The 23,311-nt window shown below is 36.8% G+C and overlaps 1 protein-coding gene across 3 annotated transcripts in view; it reads left to right on the plus strand.

Annotated features, from left to right (window-relative positions):
- LOC109694658 (carboxylesterase 1E) overlaps positions 1-11,164 on the plus strand; it is a 34,076-nt gene extending 22,912 nt beyond the window's left edge. For all 3 annotated transcript variants that reach the window (XM_020176743.2, XM_020176746.2, XM_020176744.2), the window contains 6 exons: positions 1,110-1,250; positions 2,687-2,767; positions 3,004-3,151; positions 9,167-9,298; positions 10,471-10,543; positions 10,802-11,164. In XM_020176743.2, coding sequence (XP_020032332.2) covers positions 1,110-1,250; positions 2,687-2,767; positions 3,004-3,151; positions 9,167-9,298; positions 10,471-10,543; positions 10,802-10,973 — 747 coding nt within the window. In that variant the 3' untranslated portion in view covers positions 10,974-11,164. The remainder of the gene's footprint in view (positions 1-1,109; positions 1,251-2,686; positions 2,768-3,003; positions 3,152-9,166; positions 9,299-10,470; positions 10,544-10,801) is intronic.
- The last annotated feature ends 12,147 nt before the right edge of the window (positions 11,165-23,311 follow it).

The following is a 23,311-nucleotide window of genomic DNA, read 5'->3' on the forward strand; positions in this document are numbered from 1 at the left end:
TGTACCTTATGTGCAGAGTGTTAAGAAGTATGAGTTCCATGATACACATGTTCCTCTCTGAGGTCAGAGAGGAAATATTCTGTCTTGCTGCTTCATTGCTCATGCTGACAAGTGTTCTCCTTTGGTTCACTGAGTGTCAAATTCTGTCAGTTATTTGCTGTTTGAAGTGATTTCTCTGCTTCAGATGGCTCTCATGCATAGTGAGGAAGAGCTGTCCAAGGTTCCCAAGCACAGGGTGCTGTGACGTGTTTTGTGGAGAAAATTCATGGAATAGATGAACCTTCTTTAGGCTTGAGTTCTGATTTCCCTGGCTGTGACATCAGTGTTGTTGAGCCAACTATATAGTACATCCACAGATGAAGAAAAGGTTTGCTATCTGTAGATAAGGCCATTCTGGAGAGTGGTAATGTGATGCCTATAGTGTGTAAGAAAGCTGTGGAAAAGATGGAAAAGTAACTAAACTTGTGGATTCATGAGATGTTGAATTTTTAAAAGCATGGTGGGAAGCATGGCTTGAGACAGAAGCCAAAGAAGTGTATAGTCTTGTTACCCAGGCCAAGAAAATATTAAGCTCTTCCCAGCTAGTGCTTTATTATAAATAAATTCTACCTGTAACTAATTCTCTGTAAGAAATCTATATTACATAGTACATCTTTAAACAGATCTCACACAGAAAACTAGGACTATGAAAATGTCTAGACCAGAGTCTCACAGAAAACAAACTCTGGACTTTCCCTTTCAGCAATTGCCCAGTATTTGCTAGTTAACATTTACACAACATTACAGATTTAACTGCTAGGAATTGCAAGGGTCATGTCTAGACAATATAATATATTACAGATTAAAACATATATTATATACAATATTAATAAAATGAAGAGCCCATTTCCCTCCTCCCTTACCACCACCACCTTACCACTGATAGGCACCCAAAGTTACTCCTTTAAGGCTCACAACTTAATCCTCTTCTTAGGACCCTGAGTATCTCTGGCCACTGTGCACAGCCACAGGGACCTATGTGATTTCATCACATTTAGAATAACAGAAAGAAAGATGCAGGTATTACCTGGATCAAGAAATCAAACACATTTTGCTACTGTCATACCCAGAGCCATCCCTTCATGCCAACTGTGGTCGATGGAGTGTTGCTGCCAAAGGAACCTGAAAAGATTCTGGCTGAGAAGAATTTCAACACTGTCCCCTATATCGTGGGAATCAACAAACAAGAATTTGGGTGGATTATGCCAATGGTGAGAATGTACAGCCTTCTTAGGCAGATGCATCCTTCATCCTTAGACCCGTGATCTATGAGTTCTTTCTTATCCAAGTCCCCTTCTAAGTTCAGGCACTGCCCCTGAACATTTCCATGGAAATATTCTCCAGGACGGCCCAACTGGCCCCTGCATGGTATAGCCCTTGTAACTCCTCTCCCCAACTTTGTTTTCTTATTAAATAATCCTGAAATGTCCAGAGAGGGAAGACCTGTATAGATGAAAGTTGTGCAGATAGGAAAAAATAGACATACACAAAGGGTATGGAGCTAGGGTGGGGGACAGGAGAATCATTCTGGGGCACAACAGCTTCCACATTGGATCTGGACTCACAGTTCACCCACACTGTCAGGTGCCTCATTGCACAGATTCAGGAAAAGTTACTTCATTTTGGGTTAAAATTAGGTTTCAAAAGGGAAAGAAGGTGGCCTTTTCTCTTCAAAGATAAACAGAAATGGATACGAGTTAAAGCAGCAGGGTTGGTTATGTTCAGGAAAAGGATAGCAAGAAGGGAAAGATTAAGTGTCATGTGAACTCAAATCCCTAACACCAAGGCTGAAAACATTCCAAAGCTGAAGTGAGATCTAGGAGGCTCTGTAGTGTGAGGAGTAAGTCCATGTGACTGGAGACAGCCAGAGAATCAGACTCCTCTTTCTTCATGACAGGAAACATGAAACTGTAAGTTGAAGTAAGGCCTCATTGAAGTTAGATCTTTATCCTTTCCTAGGGAGGTACTGATAGAGACATCAAGAGTTAGCTCCCCAAATGTTTACATTTTAAAGAGATTAAAAATTGTCTTAAATAATCTCTCAGGTCTTTGAGAAAAAAGTTTTGAATAAATAAAGGATCGATAGGGTAAGCTTTCTAAAGTAACTGCTCTAAAAGAGGGTTCAGGAGCCAGTCTGCCCATCACCAGGCTGGAGAAAATAGTAATTGAAATTTCTCAGGCAGTTACTTTAGGGGGCTGGGATCATCTTAGGACATGGTCTTAAGCCACTGAGTCATGATGGAGGTCTCTGAGTGCAAATATTTGGACAGGGTCAGTACATACAGAGAGTGCTGCAGCTCTTACGTCAGAGGGAATAAAAGGAATGCAGTCATGTTGATTTTGGCTTCCTTAGTTACTGGAATCTTTGAAGCATGGCCTAAATTCTCTGTTCCTGGGCCCTGACCTAAATGTTCCCCTTGAGCCTGGAGAACATTTTGCCTCATACCCTGATAAGTACATATCTTTAAGCTATCCTCTTTGTACTCCTTAGTTTATGTACTTGAAACCATCTCTTTCAGATTTTTTTCAATTTGATGAAGGACCTATGTCCATCAATACAACAAGTGAAACCTTATTCCATGTTGGTTTGGTTGGTTTTCCTGTGAATTCCTGAATATTTATAAATGTTTAACCATTGTTTAAACAGATGATGGGATTTCCACCCCCTGAAGAAAAATTTGACCCGAAGTTGGCTATGTTTCTCCTGCAGACGTTTGACTCCATGCTTGTAAGCATCTAGGGAATCATGGGAATTGATTGAAAGACACAAGGGATGAGGGCTTACCCCAATCACTAGCAAATTCAATGACAAAAAAGAGACTCAGGACCAGGTTTCTGCCTTTCCCACTTTACCAATTCAGGAGAGATCTGCACAGGGCTCAATAGGATCACCATCAGTGAAGCTTTCACTGGGAAGCCATATTGCTCACAGATGAGGGTGGTGACTTTCTTCATCCTTTTCAGACATTGCCTGAGAATCTGATTCCAGTGGTCATTGAGAAGTATTTAGGAGGGACAGACGACCCCATCAAAAATAGAGCCATGTTCCTTGACTTGATAGCAGATATGGGTATTGGTATCCCATCTGTGATTGTGTCCCGTGGCCACAGAGGTAAGTTCTAGAGTTTGACAGAAGAGAGAGACACTGACTTACCAGCTCCCAGATTCCTCAGGTGTTAAAACTGCTGAAGGTTAGGACTTAAAACTGATTTCTTATGGCATGGGGAAGAGGGCTTTCCTGTTTATTTTCTGTCAGTTTCAGACCACATGGATAGGATCCAAATGCAAGTTGTTAATTTAGAAGATGATTCCAGGAAGCTGCAGTCAGAGATGAGGGCATACCACAGGAAACTCAGGGTTGTCTTGTCTGAGAGGCAGGGGACCTTGGTATTCATCCTCCAGTGCCCACTTGTTCTTGGTTGAAGGCTATTCCAAGGGATTGTTAGTTGGTTGGTGCTTTGATCTGTAGAGCATGGACATGTGGTCTTTAGCAAGCAAACGAGGCCCTCAGACAATGAGAGCTACTGAAGCTCAGGTGGAAGTCAGGTTGACCTGCCAAGATAGAAGATATGAGTGTGGCACCAGCAACATCTGCCACAGAGCTCCTTATCTGATTATGGTGTACATCAGACTAGAAGGCACATATTGGCAGATGAGTCTTAGAAGTTTTCCTAGGTTACAGCTAGTTATAAACTGGGTTGCTAGAAGGTCAAAAGGAAGTGGAGATAGTAGGCTTGGAGGGAGGGGTGTGATTTTTAATATCTGTAGCTGGGTCATGTCCATCTTGGTTTGTAATGGTATGGGCAAATTGAGGGCCAGACTGGGGTCTATGATAGGACATTCCAACATTGACCCAAGGCTGTACATGGAGTTTAACTTTAGAGATACATGAGCTCACCCTAGGGAGGTAACCTCTTCTGATTGCTGTTTTAGGGAGCCTTATAGTACCTTTCTTTTTTTCCAGCCCTCCTGCACCAAGTCTTTAAGCTGGGAAATCATTCTCTCATCCATCTCTCTCTCCTTAAAGTGCTGGAAGGTTTTTCAAATTCAGGGCATTTGAAATATGATATAAACTAGCTGTAGTAGTTCCCCTTCTACTGTTTCACTTCCTGCAATTGCTGTTATCTATGAATTAGTAACTCCTGCTAAGTAGAGAAGGGTGAGTACATTCCAATAAAGTATTGAGAGAGAAATGAAGAGGGAGGGAGGGAGGGAGGGAGAGAGAAAGATAGATAGATAGATAGATAGAGAGAGAGAGAACACATAAAACTTTAAAACTATAAATGATGGATTTTATATGTATAAATTTATGTGGCATAAAGTTATATTATGAATATGATGTAGAATAATTACATCCAACTAGTTAAAATATTTGTCTTCTCAACTAGTTAACATTTTTGTGGAACACTTGTTATTTCCCCTCAGCAATATTTAAATGAACAATACTTACTAAGCAGATTCTTTACACTATGAAAGAGAGCTCAAAAAAAAGAAAGAAAAAGACAAAAAGTTTTCCCTTGTCTGTATATTTTTCTCCTTTCACTATCATCCCCTTTTCTTCTCACCCACAGCCTCTGTAGCTATTTTTTACTCTATTTTCTGAGTTTTATTGTTTTAGGTACCATGCTTAACAAGTAACATATGGTATTTTATTTCTATACCTAAGTTCTTCCACTTAGCATAATATTCTCCATTTCCATGCGTGTGGTCAGAAATGACAAAATTCTTCTTTGTTTAAAAGGATAAATGGCATTTCATCACACTTAAATACCACATTTTATTTATGCGCTCTTCTGTTGGTGGACACAGGGTGATTCCATAACTTGACTTTTGTCAGTAATGCTGCAGTGAACATGGGAGTGCAGATATCTGTTCAAGCTGGTTTCATATTTTGGGGATAAACACTCAGCAGTGTGATTGCTGGATCACATAGTAATTTTTTTTAACTCGGAATCACCTTTGTCATGTTTTATATTCATGGCAAGAGTATAAAAGGGATCCCTTTTCTCCTCATCATTGCTAACACTTGTTATTTTTCATTTTTTGTTGCTATTCTTTTATCTGCCCATTTAGTGAATATATTTTTGAGCACCTGTAACGTGTCACTCACAGCACAGTTCTCAGTTTATTTTTCATTGTTTAAATATTTCATTTGAACTGGGAGAAATGATATCATATTGTGATTTTAGTTTGTTTTCTCCTAATGATCACTGATGTTGATCTTTTGTTATGTATCTTATTCATTTGTATGTCTTCTTTTGAGAACTGTCTGTTCAGGTCCCTTGCCCATTTTTTGGGTCATTTTGTATTGTTGTATTAGAGGTATATTGTGACATTTACAAAAGTTCTTACAATATATCAGAATTGAATTCACCCACTCCATAATTCTCTTTTATCCTCCCTCTTCCATTCCTGGAAGAGTTTCAACAGGTCTCATTTTCCCATTTGCATGCATGAGTTCATAATGTCTCTACCATATTCACCTTCCTATACTCTTTCCTTATATCCTACCCCCTTCTACTGGATCTCTTTTGAGGTTCTTTGCTCTCTGTTTAAAGAAAAACTTTTATTTTGCTTAATATAGCTATACAGAGTATTTTATTGTGACATTTCCATGTATAAATGTATTATAACCTGAATTTGTTCATCCCCTTTAATTTCTCCTTGCTGTTTTAGTCTACTTCTTATGGTGATTTCAGCTGGTTAAAAATTCTATATTTATTTTTGTATAGGATGTATATCAACCATATTCACCTTCGTAACTTCCTTCTTTTACCCTGCCTGTCTCGTATGTGACCTCCCCTTAGTGTGACCTGTTTTTCATAATATTGCTGTATTTGTATTATGTCTATATTCCACATATGAGAGAAAACATGTGGCCTTTGACTCTCTGAGCTTGGCTAACTTCACTTAAAATTATGTTCTCCACTTCCATTCACCTGCAAACGGCAAAATTTCACTCTTCTTCATGGCTGTATAAAATCCCATTGTACATAAATACCACATTTTCTTAATTCATTCATCAGTGTGGCCTTGTTGATTTTTTATTGGAGTTTTTGTTTTCTTATTATTGAATTGCATAAATTCCTTATGATGTTTGTATATTGATTCCTTATTGCATGTATGCCTTCAAATATTTTTTTCCAACTTGTAGGTTGACTTTGCATATTGTTAATTGTTCTCCTTGCTGTGAAGAAGCATTTTAATTTGGTATTATCTCATTTCTTATTTTTGTTTGTGTCCCTCCACTTTTGAAGCCCCAAGAGTCATGGCCCAGAAAATGTCATGTATATTTTTCTTATGTTTTCTTTGAGTAGTTTTTGAGTTTCTGATCTTACATTTAAGCCTTGACTCCAATTTTCACCTGTTTTTCTTATATCCTATATATTGTTTTCCCTTTCTGAATACTTTTATTTTAGAAAACTCTTTTTCTCATTTTGTATTCTTTGAATGTTTGTCAAAACATGCCTGGTTTCATGTCTGTTCTCTTTATGTTATTCTCTTGGAGACCTTTACATACTTTCCCTTCTCTCCCTCCCTCCCTCCCTTCCTTCCTCCTTCCTTCCCTCCCTTCCTTATTCCTTCCTTTCTTCATTCCTTCTTGTTCAGATTAACTATTTAGTCTTGATTTGGTCTTTATAGGTCCTATTGGACTAGGAATTTATTTTCTTCTACATTATTCAATTTGTATGCATTGTAGTAGTCTCTTCTGATCCTTTCATTTTTTTATGGTATCAGTCACAATATCTTCTCATTCATTTTTTTATTTTGTTTGAGACTTCTCTCTGTTTTGCTTGGTTATTCAAGCTAAAGTTTTGTCAATTTTATGTATCTTTCAAATAACACAACTCTTGGTTTTGTTGACCTTTTGTAGTATTTCATAGTCTCATAACTCATTTCTGATCTGATCTTTAATATTCTCCTCCTTCTGCTAACTTTAGGCTTAGTTGTTCTTCTTTTAATTTCTACAGCACAACATTAGGTTATTCAAGTTATTTCTTTAGGTGTTTATTACTATAAACTCATACAACTGCTTTTGCTGTGTCCCTTAAGTATTGATATGCTGTGCTTTCACTTTCAACCTACTTTTTAACTTGCCTTTTAATTTCTGCATTGACTCATTGGTTGTACAGGATCAGGTTGTTTATTTTCTGTGAATTTTCCACAATTCCTCCTGCTATTGATTTCTACTTTTATTCCATTGTAGTTGGAAAAGATACTGGCTATGATTTCAGTCTTTTTAAAGTACCCAAAGCTTGTTTTGTTTCAGTCTTCTTAAAGTACTTAATATGAAATTGATTCTGGAAATGTTTTATGAGTGCTTGAAAATAATGTGTATTCTGTTGGTGTTTGTGGAATATTCTCTATATTCTGTTAGGGTCATTGGGTGGAAAGTGTTGTTCAATGCAAAATTTGCTACTGAATTTTCTATCTGGGTGAACTGCTTATTTTTGAAGTCCTCTTCTATTGTTACATCGTAATCTGTCTCTTCTTTCAATGTTGGGTGAATATATATTTAAAATACATTGTTAAAATATATTGTATATTGCTGAACTGACCCCTTCACCAACATGTAATGTCTTTACTTATCTCTTTTTACAGGTTTTAACTCAAGGTTCACTATTCCATATAATGATAGCTACCTTTATACTGTTTTGTTTCCCTTTGTGTATAATAATTATTTCCATTCCTTTATTTTCAGTCTGTTCATCTTTAAGGGTGAGGTGAGTCTCTGTAAGCAACATATGTACTCAGATCTTATTTTTAACCCATGTAGTCAGTCTCTTTTTATTGGATAATTTAATCCATTTATATTGAAGATAATTATTCAGAGGCAGGAAATTACTAATGCCATTTTGTCAGGTTTTGATAGTTATTTTGTAAATTGTTTCTATTCTCTTGCTGTCTTCTGTTGTGATTTAATGGTTTTCTGTAGTTATACACTTTGAATTCTTTCTGTCATTATTTTGTACTTCGACTAAAGGTTTTCTCCTGCACTAGCACTCATCAAAGAGGATGTATGCTCATGTGCCCCAAGCCATAATGACTCTCAGAATAAGGCTTATATAGAACCTTTCACACTTAGCTGATATTCAACTGATAACAACTTAAGCTTGAGTGCGTACAACAACTCTACACTTTCACCTTCCTCCACACACTTTCTATCTTTGGTGTCAGAATTTACATAATTTTGTAATGACTATTTTATCTATAGTTGATAATTTGTTTTAGTTATGGTTGTTAGTAGTATTTTTTACTTTTAATCTCTGTATTGGGAATAGAACTCTCTACATATTGTTATACAGTCTTAGGTGTTCTGAATATGGCTTCGTTTGATTTATATCATCAACTTTTGTGCTTTCATATGTTTCTTGATATTCATTAGTTTTTTTTTTTGTTGTTGTTTCACTTAAGAGAAATCTCTTTAGCCATTCCTGTAAGACCTGTATAGAGGCAAAGAATTCCATAAACTCTTGTTTGTATGGGAAAGATTTTAATTTTTCCCACAAGTTTTTCTTTCCTTTTCTTTTTCTTTTTTTGGATATAGGGCATTGTTATGTAACCCAGATGTGCCTTGAACTCATGATCCACCTGCTTTAACCTCCTGAGTGAGTACTGGCATTGCAAAAGTGCAGACCATGCCTAGCTTTCTCCTTCATTTCTGAAAGATAGCTTTTCTCAATACAGTAATGAGAAACAAGACACGTTGTTCTCTCTTTACTTGTATTTGTACATAAATATCCACATTTTCAGACAAGGCACTTGGATTTCCTTCACTGTTTTCTGAATGCATGAGAAGTATACTGGAAATGCTCAAAATTAGGTTGAATAGAAGACACCTATTACTTTGTAGATCTTCTTGAAGGAATGATCACTAGTGCATCCTCAATGAAACCTGCCCAGTGTATTTATTGCATGCATTTTATTCATTCATTCTTTTGTTCCACAAACATTTGGCTAAAACCTCACATCACATCTACTAGCTGTGCAACTCAAGGAAGTCACTGGGATATCCTTAAATTCTGTTTCTGTCCTATACAGGTAGTCAGGAGCTTCCCACAGGGCTAGATATCATTTAGGTATGTGTCTGCTAACTTGTACCATGCATGAATCCATGTCTTCTCAGATGCTGGAGCCCCTACCTACATGTATGAGTTTGAGTATCACCCAAGTTTCTCATCACCCATGAAACCCAAGACAGTGAAAGGAGACCATGGAGATGAGATCTACTCAGTATTTGGTGCCCCATTATTAAGAGGTAATAGTCATTTGCTGGTGTTATTCTGGGAGACAGGAAGCCTGACTTCCAGCCTTGGTTTGGTGGCCTTCGTCAAGCTTCTCCTCCTCTCTTGCTTTCCTGATTCAGTGTAACAGGGGTGGTCTACATTGGGCAGTACCACCCTTTCTCCTTTTTTAGCACTCAGAAAGGAGTATGTGTGTTTATGTGCTCCCAGTCCCAGTCATTCTTAGAATCCTGACCAATGACATCTGTAAGTGAATTGTTGGACCACCTGCATTGTCATGCTCAAAGACAAGAATGCCACTATTTATTACCCATTCAAAATAACCTATCAAAATGTTAGTGAGAATAAGGCCAGAATTGGCATCAACCTTGAATCAGATGTCATGTTTGTTTACTACCTACAATCTAAACATATATTTAGAATTCATATACTTTATATTACCAATATAATATTTAAAGAAAATCTTTAACAAATATCCCCAATACTTTAGCTCTTGTAAGTTGCAAATGAATCATGACCCTCCCCCCTTCCCTGGCTGTTCATGACAAGCCAGTGCTTCCATCTGGGAATCACACAATTTGTTGACTCTTAAAACTTTTCCAGTTGTGTTTTTTTCCCATACTGAGGTTTGAACTCAGGGACTTGCACTTTCTAGGCAAGTGCTATACGACTTAAGCCACACTGCAGATCTTTTTGTTTTAGTTATTTTTTAAGATAGGGGCTTGTATTTTACCACAGATTGGCCATGGGCCACAATCCTCCTACCTATGGACCTGGCATAGCTGGGGGCACAGATGTGTGCCACCATGTTAGGTAGACTTAAGCAGTTCTAATATTTTTCAGATTTTATAAAAATGTGGATGTGTTTAGGAGATTGAGAAAAGACCCAAGACACAGCAGTCCTGTGAGGCAGAGGAAACCCAGGGTTGTGGCACATCTACCCTGAGTTGTGACAGCTTGGCAGGTGGGCATGAAAAATAAACACAGCCAGCTCGTCGATGGTCTGCATGGCCATTGCCAAATCCTAGCTCAACTATTCTCACCAAAATCTTCTTCAAATACAGATTTGACTCAGTAGGTATGGAGACAGTTCCAAGACTGCATTTCTAACAGTCCAAGTGATGCTGAAGCTTCTGCATCATGAAACACACTTTGTACACCAAAGATTTTCTTCTTCTTCCTGCAGAAGGTGCTTCAGAGGAGGAGACCAACCTCAGCAAGATGGTCATGAAATTCTGGGCCAACTTTGCTCGGAATGGGTGAGATTGGTGGCAAAGATAGACTAGGGTTCATGGGCAAGGAGGGATACTCTGGGGCTGTTCATTTGAAGGGGGGACTTCTAAACCTTGTGATAAACCCTTGTCCCTCTGACCATCATGTTATGACCTGAATGCTTCCCATATCTGAAGGGTACATAAGTCTCTTCAGAATGATAAACTAGGCCATTCCCACAAATCTTAGAGAAATGTAGGAACCATACAGCAGCTTTGTGGAATTCTATTTGGTTCTGTTTCCAGGAACCCCAATGGGGAGGGGTTGCCTCATTGGCCAAAGTATGACCAGAAGGAAGGGTACCTGCAGATTGGCGCCACCACCCAGGCAGCTGAGAGACTGAAACAGAAGGAGGTAGCTTTCTGGAGTGAGCTTCTGACCAAGAAGTTACCACAAACAGAGCACACAGAGCTGTGAATGGGAAGCCTGGACAGTTCGGGAGACCAGAGGAGCCAGGAAATCATGTTCTACAGAAAGTATTTGTAGGTCAAAGGGGCATCTTACTGTAGAGGATGGAGAATTGTGTGGTGGGGATGGGCAGAGGCAAGGGAGGGAAAATGTCTTTACCTCTGGCCTCTGTTAAATAAATGTTCCTTTGGAGACAAAAATCAGTGCCTTGTGCTGGAGTTGAACCCACCCTTTTCAGAGAGAGAAGTATAAAGAGGGAGGCACCATCATAGGAAGATGGCTGTGCAAGGGGTGGCTTGGTGAATGAGCACCTGAAACCTAAAGGAAGATAAGTACATTGTAATAGAGATGGGATGCAAAAACTGACTCTCCTCCCTACCAGGTGGAAGATGTCATTGTGTGTATGAGAATGATTCTGAAATTTTGCTAAAGTGCAAAATCCCAAGGGAAGTATAAAATCCCATCCCATCCTATCGCCAAGGGGCATTTACTCCCATCATGGACTGTTCTCCATGGATGTCTACCAAATTCTCAGAAGAAAGGTGAGGGCAAGTTGTAAGAACATAGAAAGCCTGTCTCTAATGGTGTAGGTAATGAAGCTCTGCTCAGAGTCTTTACACTTTTAACCGTTGGGTACAATGCAACTAACTTTCTCCCATCATAGGTTTGTGAAGATTTATTGAGACTGAAAAAATGGAAAGAATTAAGACCTGTGCACGTGGTGTTGGCTGTGAAACTTCCTTGGGAAGAGATCACTGTCTTCTACTGTGGGGAGGATCAGGTCACTGAGAAAACCCATGTTCAATATTCAGGAACACAAGGTTTCCTGGTTTTTGTTTGAGTCAGGACCAGGGCTACAGAAACCACACCTGGATTCCCCCATCAAATCATCAGGGACCAGGTACCAGGTACCAAACACCTAAAAGTGTTAGGAGAGAGGATAAGTATGCAGCGACAACACTCTGTGAAGGTCAGGTGCACAGGGTAGGTCCAAAGCTGAGAATGGAGAAAGAAAATAACAAAACCCTTCAAAAACCAGACCTCGCACAAACATACTAGACAAGCATTAGTCAAAGATTACAGTAGATCAATTTGAGGAAGTGATGCAATTAAGACATCCAAGCAAGAGGAAATCAGAACCCCTCCTCACATTCTGTAGTAAATTGGCTTCACTCCCTAACATAGATACATAGACATGTGAACACATAGGCACACACAGAAACACACAAGCACACACATGCACACCAACACAGAGATTCACAGTCTTATCAGTTTAGTAGAATAAAAAGCATACCCACCCTCACACATAAATCCTATTTACTTCAGTTTCTTATTTTCTATTATTAATACAAAATTTCAAGCACATAGCAATAAAAAAATCTAAGGCACAAAACAATAAATAGAGCCAAATTCAGAAATAAACTAGGCAATAGAATAGACTAGGTATTTAAAATAAATATATGGAAAACTCACATGGACATGTGGGTATTTTCAGCAGGAACATAGACACTATAAGAAAGAATAGTAAGAAATCACTGCTCTGAAAGTCAAAGGTCCTTGCATTTTCCTGACTCTGTGAACCCATTGCAAATATTTAATCACTGACACAGGAAGATTCAGCCCTGGCTATGGGGAAAGTTTCTGAAACAAAAGTGCTGAGAGATTTATCTAGTAGGAAATCAGTCTGTGATGTGTAAAGAAGCAGAGGTTGTGTTCGCTTTTAAGACCAGCAGCTGGGGAGAAGCAAGTGATCTCATATGGTTAAATGGTCTTATATGGTTAGTGGTATTGGGTGGGGTGCACATGTTTGTCCCTTAGGTGCTGACAGTTGTGACCCCATAGCATCTCTCAGACCCCCCTCCACGAGAAGGCAAAACAAAAGGTCAGAAACTCTGAGGTACTGCAGCCACCAGTGACCAGCCTCAGCTCTGCCCTAGGCCTGTGAAGTGAAAATAACTGCTGGAGTAAGTACCTGCCCTCCGGAACTCTCACTGGCCATCAGGGTCCCTGAGAGGTGATACACTGGGTCCACTCACAAGCTGCTCTTATTGTTCTGTGGGGAGCCACACCAAGAAAGGAAGGAAGGGTGAAAAATCTAAGCCTATGCTTTAAGGGGCACTTAGCTTAATGGTCACTGGAAGCAAGTGGAAAAAATCTATTCCTTTTTTGTATTGAAAGCAACACTTAATGGGGTTAAAATTATTTACAAAAACCCAAACACATAACTCACGAGACTGGTACAAACTAGTTTTTCCTACATTGGTTTTGTTCCAAAGATCATTGCTGAGAAATACTGTATAAAAATAAATAGGATTGATACAAATAGGATTTATGCAAAATACTCTACTATTCTTATTTCTAACTGATAGTGTTTACAGAAATATTTATAGTATTTAAAGTTTACTTGAAAAGTTTATTTTATTTGCAAGTCAACCTCAGGTGCCCTAAATGAGAGTTCCTTGAGGATTAATATCACACACACATGCACAGTAGTGGATGGGGTGGTATCTCCCTCATTGGCTCATTTCCAGCAAAATTTGCATCTTGTCAGCATCCACACAATGATTTATTTAAAAATTAAAGCACAATAAAAACTTAAACAGTGAAGTAGATCAATTCTCAAATGATTACTTGTGCAACACAAAAATGTGTTTCGGCCTGATTGAGCTCATTCAAAATGTTTTTATTGTTCTTACAATCTGTCTCGAGTCCATTTTACCAAAGATTTTTCATGTCTCCAAATCCAATAGCTAATAAATATTAATGTTAATATAACTTGACAAAATATATCTTACTAATTTACTTTTAATTTTGTAGATATCATTTCACTCCCATGCTTTCAAAACAGTTTGTTTGAGTGAGAACCTCCATACTTGCCCCCCACCCTAACCTCTGACTTCCTTGGGCCAGAGGTAACTTTTATTTTAAATTGTTTTATTTTTATTAAGACTTTTTGGTTATACTTGATATATATTTTCCTTCTTTTTCTTTTTCTTCTATTACTCTCTTTATGTCTTCTTTTAATTTTTAGTTTCTTCCTTTCTTTCCTCTCTCTTTTTTATTTTATTCTTTGATCAGATAGTTTCTTTATTTTTATACTTTACCCTTTAAAATATTTTGCTTATTATAATAATTATTTATTTTCAGCTTTATTAATTCTCAGTTTATTAGAGTATCATATATTATTTTGCCCATTTATTTTCTTTTCCTATTATTCTTGAATCTTTCTTTGTTGTCTTTAATTGGTTATTACTGCATTTTCATATCTAGTTCTAGTTTGTTTTCATGTTGTGGTTGTTCCTCCTGCTTGTTTTCTTCTTTCTGAGTAGTGTGGTGGATCTTGCCTGGTGCCTTAAACATGTTTTGTGGATTCTTTGATGCTCAATTATGCTCCCAGCCCAGTTGTAAGAAATTGTATCTCAATCCAGCTTTAACTTACTTCAACTCAAATCCTGGCAGATAACTTCAACTTAAAGAATATAAAAGACAAAACACCCAATTTGACAATATGGCTGGGACAGGGCCAAAAACCCTCCACTTATCTTTCACCCCAATATCAATATCAGAGAGAGCAAACTGTTCAAGATACACATCTTATGAGAGACTCAGCATAAATCCTTCCCATATTCTTTCAGATCACAAATTGCTGACCATATAGGAAGAGTAACTGTGGAGGTTTAAACCCCCAATACTTTGTCCTGTACAACACACCTGTCAGAACATCCAGGACATCATTCTTATAGCATTTATAGAGAAAGTGGGTCATTCAGGTTGCAAAATAACATGTACGGCACCAAAACCTACTACCAAAGTCAATGAGGCCAAAAGGGATCCTACATTAAAAATTCAATTTTGGATTAAACTGAACACTATACAACAAACCATTCTCTCAAAACACATCAGCAAAAGAAGACTCCTAGCTGGGCAATGGGGGCTCATTCCTGTAGTCCAAATTACTCAGGAGGCAGAAATCAAGAGGATTGTGGTTTGAAGTCAGCCCAGGCAAATAGTTCACGAGACCCCATCTCAAAAATACTAATCACAAAAAAAGGTATCATAGAGTGGCTCGATGTATAGGCTCTGTTTTCAAGCCTCAGTACCACCAACAAAAGACTCCTCTCCAAGTAGGGTCTCAAATCAATGGGAGAGATTATTGCCTGAGCAAATGAATAAATCTCAACATAGAAACCTAAGAAATATGAGAAAACAAGGCAAAATGACTGTTCTAAAAGTTAATAACTCTACAGTAATTGATTTCGAAGTCACTGTGTTAGATGAAATTCTGGACAAAGCATTCAAATTCATGATTTATAAAATGATCAGTGAATTCAAAGAGGATACAAATAAACTTTTAAATGAGTTAAGGAAGACAACGAAGGATATTAAAGAGCATAACAAGATAGATATTCAGAGAAAGAACCAAACAGAAGTAATGGAAATAAAAGCTTAATAATTAAAATAAAAAATTTAATAGCCATTGTTACAATAGACTAAATCCAGTGAAAGAAAAATCTGACAGCTTGAAGACAAGTTTAATGAATTATCATATTCAGATAGCAATAAGGAAAAATGAAAAGAACAAACATCTGTTGGCCACCATTAAAAGACCAAACTTATGCGTAATTGGAAAATATGAGAGACATGAGCTGTAGGCTCAAGGTATAGAAATCTATTTAGTAAAATGGTTGTAGAAAATTTCCCAAATCCTGGAAAAAATATGAACATCCATGTCCAGGATGCCTTTAGAACCCCAACTATACATGACCAGAAAAGAACCTCTCCATGACACATAATAGCTATACTGACTGAAGTATTAAATAAAGAAAGAAAAATAAAAGATGGAAGAGAGGGATGCCAAGTCACATATAAAACAAAACTCATAAGAATAATAGATTTCTCAGCAGAAACTCTAAGGGCCAGTTAGTCAAGCAAGAAAATAACTGCCAACATAGATTACTGTATACAGAAAGCATTTGTTCAAAATTGTAGGAGAATAAAGACCTTCTAAAATAAGCATAAGCTAAAGGAATTCATGATCAGTAACCCAACATTATAGGAGATGCTTAAAGGATTCCCACATCTATAAGAGGAAGCAATACAAATACAATCATGAGAGCACAAGAAAAAATAAATCTTTCTAAGAGTAGGTAAGCAAATGAGACTTGAGAAAGATTTAAACATTATTAAATCACAGAAGCATTAAACTTCTGAGATAAATAAATATTAAACAAACATGGATCATTCAAAATAACCATAGCAAAACAGCAAAGTGATGGGAACTAGTACATAGTTTTCAATAACAACCCTGAACATTATTAATTAATCAATTAAAAGATGCTGACTGACACTGACTGGAAAAAAAATATCTGACCCAACAATTTTCTGCTTGCAAGAATCTCATCTCACCCTCAAAGACATTACAGACTGAAAGTCAAAGGATAGAAAATGATATTCCATACACATGTAATTCTAAAACAAGTAAGTGTAGTTATACTCATCTGACACAACAGACTTAAAGCCAAAATTGGTCAGAAGAGACAAAGAAGGTCAGTTAGTACATAGTTATAAAGTGAACTATGAATCAAAAATATATAGTGATTATAATTGTATATGCACTGAATAATGGAGCACCCAGTTTTATAACAATCACTGCTGGATGTAGAGGGAGAGATATGTCCCAGTACAATGCAGTAAGTGAACTCAATATTCCAATCTCACTAATAGATAGATTACACAGAAAATAAATCAACAAATAAATATCAGAGTTAAATTACACTAATTATCAAACAGACTTAGTAGAAACTCACAGAATATCCCATACACCAACTTCAGCATACCTATTCATTTCATCAGCTCATGGAACTTTCTTCCAAATAGATCATATTTTAGAACATAAAAGAAGTCATAGAAAAACAATTGAAATAATTTCTTGTACCTTTTGTGATCATAATGGAATGAAAGTAAATGTCTATGAGAAACAACAGAAGCTATACAAAAGAAGGAGGTCATGCAATTTTCTTTTGAGTGAAGACTGGGTCATTGAAAAATCAGGGGGTAATTTAAAAATTGCTAGAATCAAGTAAGAATCAAAACACAAAATATAAGAATATGTAAGATATACCAAAAATTGTACTAAGAGGGAAATCCATAACTAAGAGTGCCTGTACTAAAAAAGAGTTCTCAATAATCTTATGATAGATCTCAAAGTCTTTAAAAAACTAGAATAAACTAGACCTCAAATCACTGGAAGGAAATAAATGAGAAAAGTCAGAGCAAAAGTAAAGAAAATGGAGACAAAATAATAATACAAAAGGTCAACAAAACAAAGAGTTGATTCTTTGGAAAATTAAACAAAATAGACAAGTATTTGTTAACAAAGAAACTTACTAGAACAAAGAGAGAGAAGACCCCAATAGATAAAAGTAGTGGTAAAAAATATGATATTTACAGAATATGATTTTTATGGTAATTTTTGAAAAATTGTATTTCAATAACCTATACAATCTAGAAGAAATGAATATATTTCTACACATATTATCTATTGAAATTGAACCTATAAGAAACCTAAACAGATCAAGCAATGAGATGAAAACAATAGTAAAAAGTTACAAGAAAGCCAATCCCAGAAGCACAGTTATTCACTGCATAATTTCACCAGACTTTAAAAGAAGAGCTAGTACCAATGTTTCTCAAACTATTCCACAAAATAAAAATGAAAGGAAATTTTCCAAGCTCATTTTATAAGGCTACTATTATTCTACTAACAAAACCAGATAAAGGCAAAAGAAAAGTATAGATCAGTATTATTGATGAACATTAGAGTAAAATTCCTGGGAGAAATACTTGCAAATCAAATTCAAGGACACATAAAAAATCAAATGCCATGATCAACTTGATTTCATTCTGGGTTTGTAAGGATGGCCCAACATATGCAGATCTACAAATGTACATAGTATAATCAAGGATAAAAATTTTATGATTCAACATCTTTTTGTGGTAAAAAATCTGGTAGAAGTTAGGTTAGAAGGATCATACTTCCACATAAGGAAGGGTCTATACAATAAACTCATAGCCAAAATCATACTGAACGGTCAAAAACTGACAGTATTCCTCTAAAATCATGAACAAGACAAATGTGTTCACTCTCCCCACTCTTACTCAATATAAGTCCTCAAATTTTTTAGCAAGAGCAATCAGGCAAGAGAAAGAAATAAAAGGGATAGAAACAGGGAAAGAAGAAAGTTAAATTATACCTGTTTTCAAATTATATGATTCTATAATTTGAAGACCTTAAAGATTCTGCCAGAAGACTCAGAACTAATAAATTCAGCAAAGTAGGAGGATAATAAATCAGTGCACAAATATTGTTAGCTTTTCTGCACACCAATAACAAACTTGTTGAGAAAGAAATCAGAAAACAATCTGATTGAGGAATAAATGTAACCAAAGAGTTGTAAAAAACTCTAATAAAAATTTAAAAACACTGAATAAAGAAATTGAGGAAGACACTAAAGGAGCTAAGACCTTTAATGCTCATGTATTGGGAGAATCAATATTATTTAAATGGCCATATTACTGAAAGCTATATTCAGATCCAATGCAATTCACTTCAAAATACCAATGACATTCTGAACTGAACTAGAAAAAGTCCTAAAATTCACAAGAAAGCACAAAAACTCCAAACAACCAACACAATCCTGAGCATAAAGACCAATGCCAAGAGGCATCACAATACGTGATTTCAAAATGTAAGGTGAACCATGTAACAAAATAGCATGGTATTGGCATACAAACACACACACACACACACACACACACACACACACACACACACCTTGGAATAAGACAGAAGAACCCGTACAGCCACGCTTCTGCAGCCACCTGCTTGACAAAGATGCTAAAAGCATGCGTTGGAGAAAGGACAACCTCTTCAACAAGTGGTGCTGAGACAATTGAATATCTATATGGAGAATACCAAAACTAGACGCCTACCTCACCTGTATAAAAAATCAACTGAAATGGATTAAATACCTTAGGGTAGTGTGTGAAACTCTGAAACAACTAGAGAAACATATAGGGGATACTGTTCAGGATACTGGCAAATAGATTTCATGAATGAGACTGAAACAACTCAGGAATTAAAGGCAAGAATTGTTAAATGAAACTACCTCAAATTAAAACCTTCTGCACAGCAAAGTTAACAATCAGAAGAATGAAGAGACTATCTACAAATGGGAGAAAGAGTGCCAGCTCGTTGTCTGGCAGAAGATTAATATCCAGAATGTATGGAGAACTAAAAAAGTTAACTGCAGAAGAACTAGTAGCACAGAAAATAAATGTCTAAAGACCTCAATAGACACTTCCCTCAAGTACAAATGGTCAATACACATACATGAAAAATTCTCAACATTATTGGCCATCAGGGAAATGCAAATCAAAACCATGAGACTGTATCATTCTAGTCAGAATGGCCATTATCCAAAACGCAAAACTAAAATGACGGCAAGAATGTGGAGGGAAAAATCTGTACACAATATTGGTGGAAATGTACTCTAGTACAATCACTTTGGAAATAGTATGGAGGTTCCTCAAAAACAAAAGTTGTAAATACCTTATGATCCAACTATACCCCTCCACTGTACATACCCAAAAGATCTTTATTATGCATTGTTTCTTTCCTTCTACTAATTGTGGGTTTAGTTTCTTATTATTTCCTGAGTTGCAGGTTGCTTATTTGAGATCTTTCTACTTTTTTGATGTGAACATAGATTGTTATAACCTTCTTTGTCAGTGCTGCTTTGCACTATCCTAATGTTTTTATATGTTGTGTCACTACTTGCATTTGTTTAAAAGAAATTTTAAATTTCCTCTTTGATTTCTTCCTTCACTCATTGGTTGTTCAAAAGTAAGTTTAATTTCCATGCATTTGTACAGTTCCCAAAGTTTTTCTTGTTATTTACTTCTAGCTTTGCTGAGATTGGAAAAGATACTCAATATAAATTCAACTTTTTTTTTCTGGCACTGGGATTTGAACTCGGCTTTGCACTTGCTAAGGAGGCACTTTACCGCTTAAACCACATCTCCAGTCCTTTTTGCTCTGGTTGTTTTGGAGATAGGGGCTCACTCTTTGCTCTGGCTGGCCTAGAACCACAATTCTCCTAATATCAGTCTCTCATAGCTGGTATGACAGGAACACACCATTGCACCCTGCTATTGTATGAGATGGGGGTCTCATGAACTTTTTGCCTGGTGTTCACCTCAAACTGTGATCCTCCCGATCTTTTCCTCTCAAGTAGTTAGGATGACTGGCATGAGCCACTGGTGCAAAGTCTAATTTTTATTTTAAAAAATTCGTTGAAAGCTGGGACTGTAGCTCAGTGGTAGAGTACTTACTTAGCATGTGCAAGGCCTTAGGTTCAATCCCCCAAACCAGAAAAAAATATTGCTGCTGTTGTTACTTCTTTTGTGGTCTATCATATTATCTGCCCTGGTGAATGTTCCATGCACCACTAAGGAAAATTTATATTTGGCATCTGTTGTACAGAATTTTCTGTAGATGTCTGTAAGATCCATTTGGTCTGGCACACCATTTAACTCTGTTGCTTCTTTGTTGATTTTCTATCTGGGTGATAGGTTCATTTCCTGAGAGTAGAGTGTTGAAATTTCCTTCTACATTGCTTTGGAGTCTATCTCTTCCTCTAAGTCAATTAATACATGCTTCATCTATTTGAGTGTTCCAATGTTAGGTGGATATATTGAGAATTATTATTTCCTCTTGCTGAATTAATCCCTTTATTATTAAAAAATAGCATTTTGTCTCTTACTGCTTTTGATTTGAAGTCTATTTTATCTGTAATATAGCTATTCCTTCTTTTGGATTCCATTCACATGTAATATCTTATCTTATCCCTTCCCTTTCTCTCTTTGTGTACATAGCGGTGAAGTGGGTTTCTTGTAAGACACATACAGTTGGATCTTGCTTTGTAATCTATTCAGTCCCTCTGTCCTTTAATTACAAGTTTTCATTCATTTATACTAGAGGTAATTATTGATAGATCTTACAAAAGGTTAGAAGGAGGAAGGAAAAGATAGACCACACAAACACTTGAAAAGAAAGTGGGTGACTATATTCATAATAGGTTAATTAATATTGGAAAATAAAGAAAAAAGAAGGGCATAGTACAATAACAAAGAGGTAATTCACCAAGAAGACATTACCATCCTCAATGTTAGTGCACCTAATAACAGAGTCTCAGAGGTCCACCACTATGTCTTGTTTGGGTCCCTAGACCAGGCCCTAAAATAAGGGTTGAGTGAAGCCATTTTTGAAGGTGATTTCAGGAAGCCCTGGGAAAGAAGAGAGACAAGGAGGGGGACCAGTGAGTGCAAGTGTGCTGTAGCAGGTTTCCAGTGGAAGAATGAAGTCAGTCCCACTGGGGACCAACAGGAGGTGGCATAAAAGAAAGGTCAGAGTGCTTCTAGGAAAGACAGGAAAGTGGAGCAGCTCTAAGCCTACTTCATGGACCTAGAGAAAGCACCAAACCCCTTGCAAGCAGGCTGAGAATTCCATGGCCTCTGGAGTTGCAGAAGGCTCATTTCTACACTGATATTTGGAAAAAGTAACAACTAGGAAATGGCATTGAACACATTAAAAATGCTATCATATTAAATGATATAATAGACATCACTTATATACTGCTTGAAGTCCCAGCATCCTCAAATATAGTTCTAATTTTGGCAGGTATCTTTTTGGTGGTACACATTTTCAAGTCACCTGAATGTAGGATCCTCTGCCTTCCCTTCTTTTGTCCATACGCAATCAGATGTTTTGTGGAGTGATAGTTGATATATAAATGGCGTCCAGTTTTCTTTTCTTGTTGTTGTTGTTGATATTTAATTGAGGCTTCCCTATCAGTTGTTTGAGCAGAAGAATCACTTGGAGGGATTTTCCAACATTCTAATGGCCAGGCACTTACAAGTCCATGTGGAGTAGAATCTACTTGATTATGACCTGTACATTTATTTTTTCTGTTTTTAGGCATTTTCATACACACCTTTGATTAAGAACCACTAACTTTACTTCAATCAAAATATTATTTATTTAATTTTATGAATAGAATGAACTATTTTGTCAACAGGATGAACTCTATCTAAAGGAAAGAAGAGAAGTTAGTATGAGGAGTTAGTGAAAGGAAATACAGTGAATTACTACCTATATCTTTCAGGAATCTGGGCCTGTTAACCTAGTGATTAGGATTCTCTGGCATTGCTGAGGTTATTGATTTATTTTCCAGGGAGCTGATAAAGCAAAACAACTTGCTGGTGCATGTTTTATAACTTAGACTCAGCTACAGCATCCTTTTATAACATTCAGACTTCTGTGAATTTTTTTTGTTTTGTTTTATTTTTCTTACTGCATATTTTTCTTGTACATTCTTAGTACATATTTTTACTCCAAAAGAATATCATAATGAAACCCATTATTTTGTATAGTCAACATATACCAACAAATTTTTTTAAAAAAAGAACCACTAATTCTAACCAATGCAATGTGTGTATTTTTCAAATTGCTAGTCATTGAAAAAAAACTACTTTTATAGTTTGGACATTTATGGAAATAATTTGATGAGAAACATTGGGATTAGCTATTTTAATTTTTTCAATGTAAATTATGACATATAATTTTGCAGAAGATGGATTACATCAAGGCCAGGCTTCTAGAAAATTACTATCCTTATGCTCTGCAAATTCACCTTCTTCAACAGCCACATCACTTCCTGCTTATCAGCAGTCAGAGTACATATCATGTGTCAGTTACCTCTGCTTTTACATCATTGTAAAAATTCGAATCACTTTATTATCATAAAATAAAGAATTTACCCCACAGCACTCTTAATCACAACTCATTAAGTCAAACCAAACAGAAGTTTGGGGTCAAACCTCATCACTGTCCACATGTGAATTTCCCAGTTCCCAGCAGATGGCAGCATGAAAACGGAAAAATGTGCTTCTTCCCAGGCAGGCTACAGGATTGCTAGAGATGAAATACTATAAACCTTGGACAGAAGAGAAACCACACAAATAGTTAACTTAGAAAACAATACTATAAAAATTTCACCTCTTTCTCTGTAACATTTGGAAAGAGAAAAAGGCCAATTGCAAAGACTAAGCCCACAGACAGAACACAGGTTTGACCCTGCCGTGTTTTTCTGCTCTAGACTTCCCATTTTCTAGTCAGGTTCCTAAAGAGCCTTGGATAAAAGCCTAAAAGAGCCCTTCCTCCTAGGGCTCCCACTTTCTTCTCTTCCTTTTAGGACCTTTTGGACTCTGAATCTTTTCTCCACTTC

Source organism: Castor canadensis, chromosome 15 (assembly GCF_047511655.1).
Source record: "Castor canadensis chromosome 15, mCasCan1.hap1v2, whole genome shotgun sequence".
NCBI classification, from domain to species: Eukaryota; Metazoa; Chordata; class Mammalia; order Rodentia; family Castoridae; genus Castor; species Castor canadensis.